The sequence below is a fragment of the Aphanomyces astaci genome (assembly GCF_000520075.1).
Source record: "Aphanomyces astaci strain APO3 unplaced genomic scaffold supercont1.59, whole genome shotgun sequence".
NCBI classification, from domain to species: domain Eukaryota; phylum Oomycota; class Saprolegniomycetes; order Saprolegniales; family Verrucalvaceae; genus Aphanomyces; species Aphanomyces astaci.
The window spans coordinates 196967-204217 of NW_009798322.1; the positions used below are offsets into that span (position 1 = coordinate 196967).

The window sequence follows — 7251 nt, forward strand, 5'->3', positions numbered from 1 at the left end:
TCTTTTCGGGATCAGCCCGACATCCGTTCACCCTCACCAAATCTCCCAGGACCGGGATTTCGTCGACGCCAAACATGCATTTGGCGAGGTTGGCATATAGTCCGTTGGCACGGAGGACTTCAAACACCTCGCGGAGGTGGCCGCGGTGAACGTCAAGATCAGACTGCGCGGATGAAGCGCAACTGTGATCGTAAATGTCGTCGATGTAGGACGGGGCGAAGTCGCGAAACGCGCGGAACTTCGCGGTAACCATGCTGTTGAACGTCGCCGGGGCATTGGATTGACCCTGTGGCATGACCAGCCACTCCCATAACATGCCACTCGGCGTAGAAACTGCCGTTTTAGGGGCGTCACATAGACGCATCAAGATCTGGTAAAAGCCATCGCGGAGGTCGATGGTGGAGAAAATGGTAGATCCACCCATGCCGTCGATAATAACGTCCTTGCGAGGAATCGGCGTCTGAGCCGGAATCGTGGCTGCGTTCAATTTGTTAAAGGCGTGTACAATACGCCATTTCCCGCCGGGCTTCTTCACACCGAAGGTCGGACTGCTGTGAGGGGAAATGCTCTCGCGGACGTGACCCGCCGCCTTGCGGGCCGCGAAGAATGCGTCAATGGCATCGACTTGGTCGCGAGGCAGCGGTCATTACCGCGTGACACAATACTTAGCACCGGGCACGAGGTCAATCTCGTGTTGAACGCCCTTGTCGACTGGGAGTCGACACGGCACCTCGTCGGGGAAGACGTCCTCAAATTCTTTGAGGAGGCCGTAATAGGGGTTGGATCGCAGAGAGTCCCACGTCTGGAGCGGCGAGGACCGAGTCGTTCGAGGTCGAAAAGAGATCCGTCTCTTCTTCGACAGTGATCATCGCCAAGGCGGCGATATCGTGGGCGCGGAGAGAGTCCACGAGCGAGTGGAAGCTCATCTCTGGCAGTGCCAGGATCTCGGAAGACGTCGGAGGGAGTTCGTTCAAGTTACACGTTTCTTCGATAAACGTGGCTGCCAAGGTCGAGGCAGCTATCGGTGGCGATAACGGAGCCTCACGGATAACAACAGAGGACGGCTCTGTTGGGGAAACGAAAGGGGGGTTGTGCAGCACCGTGGCTAGGCCCGGGAGGGTCGCGGGCGGTAGGGTCAGTGAGCGCACTGCGGACCTGGGAGAGGCGAGATCATTACTCATCGTATCTAACGGAGGACCAAGCGGGTTGGTGGCGGACAGGGGAAGGTGATCGGCAGCCCGCCGATGAACCAGGGTTGGCTCACGTTGAGCCAAGTAACCTTGTGCACGGATTTGGCCTTCCAGTCAATCCATGGCTGGTGGAACTCCAGCCAGGACATCCCGATGATGAGATCCCATCTCTCATTGAGGTCGATCACATAGAACGGTTCGACCGAGTCGAAACCGTCGAAGGTGATGGGAGCGTCGACGATTATGCGTGGTTGAGACGCAGTGTGGCCGTTGGCCATCTTGACGCGAACCCTGTGGGAGGGATCCGAAGAGGGTAAGCGGTTGAAGCGAGAGAGAGTGGAGTGGCTGGCGTAGTTGTCGACGCCCCACAATCGATTAAAGCAGAGAGCCTGGCCGGAAAGCCAGGCACGACAAGTTCCAAACAAATCATTTTGTTGGGTTGGAGCCCAACACGACACAGAAGAAGGTCTGTGTCCGAGGCTAGGTCCTGAGAGTGTGTCAGCGCGCCACACACCTAAATGGACCTAGGGTGTTTCCCCAGTAGGTCGCCTCGCGCCTACTCGTAGCGACCGTTTCCCGCTGCACTCGAGCTCGGAGCAGGGCGGAAAGGCGGACGTGAGCCGCCATGTTGTTCGCGATTGAAGCGGTTAGGTGGACCGATCGGAGGGCGTCGCGAAGGGGTATCAGGCGCGACACGGGAGGAACCGTGTGAGGGAGGAGCGGCTGACGCCACACGGCGAGGTGCCGGACATGCGCGGGAGAAGTGTCCAGGGCGACCGCAATTGAAACACGTGCGGTCGTCCGATGCCTGGGCGAACATGGAGACATCCATGTCCGAGGATGCCGAACGTGCGTGCGCGAAGGAAGAGGAAAATGATTCCGAAAACGCGATTCGGACGGCTTCTTCGAAGGTGTCCGGGTAGGCGCGAAACAGCTGGGTGCGCACCGGGCCTTGGTTGAGACTGTCCACGAAAACGGTCACACGTAGGGGCTCCGGGAGTAATTCTTCATCGTTAATGTTCGCTACCAAGAAGCGAAGATCATGGATGAACTCTTGAAGGGAGCGTTTTCCTTGCTTGCATGCCAGATACTGCGAGTGATAACGAAAATCGCTGTTGGGTGGCAGGAACATTGCCTTAAGTTCGGACTCGAAGACCACGAAGGACGGAAACCAGTGGCGGTCCGTAAAGCGTTTGGAGAACGCCCAATCTTCCGCACGGCCCTTCAAGTGCTACATCGCGAAAGCCATGCGGGTGGCGTCGTCGGGGATACGCTGAGCGTCAGCAGCAGTGCTGACTTGTAAAAGCCAGCGGAGGAGTTTGTCAGACTCCGCTCCGCCGAATTTAGCAACATCCAGCTTGATCGACTTCAAACGAGAAGCCGATGGCGTTTCCGATGACTCCAAAGCGCGCGTGAGGCGCAATATAAATTTTATACAAAAGACAAGTTAAGACATGATGTGAGATATCGAAAGAGCTCAATAGAGCTCTATTAACACAATAAAGTCGGACGGAAGGTCCTGTGGCGAATGATTGGTAGAAACGGCAGATCCAATCCACAATGACCCTCTGCCGTCTCGGCATCAGTCTACGACGGTACAAGACCTTCGAGACAATCGACTCGCCGTGAGCTCCAAAAAGGGCTACCGCGGCGGTGTAAACCAGATAGTCAAATGGCTCGGAGCGTCGGGCCGCTCTGATATGGTCGGAACCGACGGCTCGATTAATCTTGCCGTCTTCGGCTACGACGACTTTACTGAGTTTGTACTCTACAAGTACAAGACCGCAGGTGTATCACTCTCGGCACTTTCCAGCTATACAGGTCGGCATTGAAGGACTACTACACCCAGCAGCTTGTAGCGCTACCTCCTGGTTTTTCAATTGACGCTACCGCCGTCTATCAAGGTGGATAAAAAGTGATCATAAAGTGAATAACACTGTGCGCAGGAATCCGTCGACTCTGTGCAACTGAAACCCAAACTGGTGTTGTCAAGACAGGAACGCTTCCTGCTTTGGCCACTTCAGTTGGCACGCATTCTCTTCGCAAGGGCGCGGCCACCTTTGCCATTGGTGGCAGTACATCTGGGCCCTTAATTGTCAACGTGTGCATCCGATGTGGGTGGTCCATTGGCAGCGTTGTCGAGCGATACGTCCACTACGACGGTGCTGGCGACCAGTACGTGGGCAGGGTTGTGGCAGGACTGCCTCATGCCAGCGGCAGCTTTGCCACTTTACCACCTCATTTTGCCCTGGCTGCAATGGTGCAGTTGACGGCGCAGGCACTCTGGTCTTCCCACGGCTGTGGGTCCATCCGTCGTTCAGGGGTGTTTTGGCCATGCGTTTGGCGTCGTTGGTTCATCACAAGAAGTTCATCGAGAATACTCTCCCGGTCAAGCACCCTCTGCTCTCGTCTGTTCTTTTTGGTGATCCTTGTATGGCAACGGAAAAGTGACGCTGTTCTCGTCGAGGATAAAATATTGCCACATAAGAATTGCTTAGGACCACATAGGAATTGCTGAGAGCCACATAAGATTTGCTGAATCGCACATAGTTATTGTTGAAGGACACTTGAAATTTGCTGAATTGAATATAGAGTATGGTACACAACGAGATCCTCTTCGCCAGGCAGTGCGTTATGAGAATTCTGGACACATGTGACTATTATCAATGTGATTGTTTATTAACAGTACCCCTGTAAACTCACATGTGGACTCACATGTGGACTCACATGTGGGGGGGAATCACGAAATACCTTCAACTTATCGACGCCCCTATTACCAACCACTGATTGATGGCATGAAGCGGACGCGAATCAGGATGTAGTGAACTGTACTGCATGCTACCAGACTCCCACAGCAACTTTGCCGGCTTGTGGCGTAGACTGACACACCTAGCCTACGCCAAAAGCCGCCAAAGTTCCACATATATCGTGCTTCTGTAAAAGACATATTCTATAGTCGTGATTTATGTACTGCCTAGATATAGAAAGAACTTTGCTTGCGGTACTAACGGATGGCTGAATGCGCAAGGCGATCGATCACTTACATACCCATCGACCCACTGAGCAGTGTGTGTGAGGTGGCAAATTGAAGAATGACGACATTGAAATATGTGGTTGGTCATGACATATACTTCAAGTAATATTTATTCAAATAAAACGCAGTATTTCTGGAAGATGATAGGGTTGAACATGAGCATGTTGCCTCGTATTGCCTGACTGATGTACTTCGAAGTACTAAAGTAACTAGTCTTGCTTTGCAGATACCTTATTCACAACTAATAGAATGATAAGGAGAGGAGCTGATACAGCATAGTAGAGGATTTGCCCGTCGTTGTTGCTCGCATCAACGACGGGCAAATCCATTTCTGCTAGTAAGGCAATACTCATTCGAGAGTCCAGAATCATGCCAGCAGTTGAGCTAGCAATTTGATGTAGCCCTTTGATATTCCTTTGTACTAGTATGCGTTATGTGTGTGCAATGTGACTTTGTGTGAAAGTTAAGGAAGTAAAACGTACAGCTGTGTGTGGAGCTCAACGACAAGTTATTCGTGTAAACGCTAGCAATTTGGGTAAGAGCCGTGGCGAATCTACACGAGAAAGGAGAGGTTTCAGCCACTAGGCGCGACTAGCTCATAGTGCATGTAAATCGCTACAGCTGTATCGATTGCAACCCCTACATCATCTATAACCCCCCACGGCCTCCCCTCCACGATCTGCTTGTGGCTTAACTACATGTGAAAGCACACAATAACCACTTACGAGGTTAAAACCACCATTCACGACATCATGACTAGCTCATAGTGTATGTAGATCGCCAGAATAGTAGCGACTGCAACCCCTGCACCTCATCAGCCCTTATGTATCCCCCCTTCCCCTCACAATATTCGACTTGTAGCATCCCCCAAGCCAAATTGCCTAGCACACTCTCTATTGTTCTCAACGCTCACTCGAATATCCAATTAGTACTGTCAAAGGCCTTTTGGCCAATATATGCTGTCCTCGTTTCGATAAATTTAGGATAGTTCTAAGTTACATTGAAGATTAGTATACTCTTGGAGTAGAAAATTGAAAAAAACTACCCAACAGTTACTAAAAAAGTTACGTTAAGTTTCATGTGTGTTTCTGAGGAACGAAACCGTACAACCAACGTTCCCAAATGAACTTCATACTATTGCAATATTGTATACTTTCGCTGTAGCAAATTATAAAATACTACCTGGGCGTTTCACAAACTGCGAGCAACTAAGTACAAAGCAACCAAGAGTAATTGATTCTCCATAATTATTCAGCTACTCGCGGGGTACACATATACTGTAGCTTGCTTACTTCCGGCAGGCATATCCTCCGCACACATACTACACTACAGAACTGCCTCTGGCCAGCGCAACGAGCCATTGGAGGACTTCAGAAACCGGCACAAACTTTATTTTGAGTCGGTTGCCGGCTCAAAATTATCCGGCGAAAATATGATTAATATTAACATGAGGCAAAGTGATGTCCACAGAAACCGGCGCAAATCTCTACTCTTTGATTGGCTCACAGGTTGGTCGCGACCAACCAATTTAACTTTGGCATGGGACCGAAAGGACGAGGGAAGGGATGGACTCCCAAGAAGCGCTGAGCTTACTCGACTACATCGAGAGACTGCTACCTCTTGGAGGTAACCACTGGGAATTAGTACAGACTGACTACAATACCCGAGCCAGCCAAGAAAACGGTTAAATCCCAAGGGACATGACAGCTCACATGCCGCAGTGTAGTAGTGGAGGACAAGTGCCAAGGCTTGGTGCCTGTGTGGGGGCGTCCTGACTTGAAAATCCCGGCCTTCCAGGTTTTGGAAAACTCGTGGATCAGGTTGTGAAAGGCGTCGGGTGGCAAGGACACGGTTGTTATGAATGCACTGCGGTCTATCGTACCATGCAACACTATCCATGGACTCGCGTTGGGTGGTACGAGGACATTGCTGGTGAGGTAGTGTCGTTCCTTTAAGGATATTCGTGCTCTGAACAAGCGGAGGTTGCTAAGAGCCTCGTCGCTGGCATCGTCGTCGTCGTCCAGCAAGTGCAACCATAGACATCGCCTCATTGCTGCGAAGTTGCTTTATCCGTACTACAACTGTATCCGTACCAAATAGTCCGGACCCGCCGCAAATTTTGATGAGGCGCTTTTCTGACCTCACCAAAATTTGCGGCGCATTTGAATTATAATTCCGGATGATTTTGATGGCGCAAAATAAAGTTTGCGCCGGTTTCTGAAGTCCTCCATTGTGCTGCCACAGATTCACTCTACAGCCTGAGTTATCGGCATAATTCTTGTGGCCCCTTGGAGCTATTCATTTTGAGCACTGCGGGCAGACATAGACTTCACATATATATCTCATTACAGAACTACCTCTGACCAGTTGAACGAGCTATTGTGCTGCCTCAGATTAACTCTCGAGCCAGCGTTATTGACTGTACGTTCATTCCTATCATATGCATTTGTATTCTACTGTATCCCTTGCCACCATCCGATTATTGATTACCCCGGACTACGCAGTGTAGATATAATACAATTCCCTTTTTAAGTACCTTGAAGCGCAGTCGCATCACTCGAGATTCTACCTCAACACATGAGTTGACAGGTGGCGTCTGTTCTGTGGTTTTCAGCAAAATTTATGTGGCAGGAATGTGAACTCGTTCTCGTGCTCTATCTCCCAAACTTTGCTGATAGTTGATGTACAGGTAGATACATCGTTGTTCTCAGCCGTGCCTCAGATCAACTACCCGTGCAAGTGTGTGTGCAGTTGACAGTGAGTTCAGTCGGGTTCAATTTTTAGACTCGCCGAGGGAGCATCTAATTAATCCCTCGGTGGATCCTATTTAGGCCCAGGCTAGGACTTACCGAACCTCCCTCGGTACACTGTAAGTGTATTGACTGTGATGCCTGGATTACAGCGAAGTGATTCGCTGGTTTATGGGCACATAACCTGAATGATAATGAAGACACTTTTGGATTTGTCGTCCAAGTCTACCGTCGTGAGCACGGTAGCTGGTTGTGCAAGCCGGCGCAGACAACAAAG

At 50.7% G+C, this 7251-nt stretch overlaps 1 protein-coding gene across 1 annotated transcript; it reads left to right on the forward strand.

The window, feature by feature from the left end:
• Window positions 1-2890: 2890 nt before the first annotated feature.
• On the forward strand, window positions 2891-3460 carry H257_14606 (hypothetical protein; the record flags this gene model as incomplete). The annotated part of the gene is made up of 3 exons (XM_009842492.1): window positions 2891-2978; window positions 3137-3265; window positions 3324-3460. 3 exons carry the CDS (start codon window positions 2891-2893, stop codon window positions 3458-3460), a joined length of 354 nt encoding a protein of 117 aa, XP_009840794.1.
• Window positions 3461-7251: the final 3791 nt, after the last annotated feature.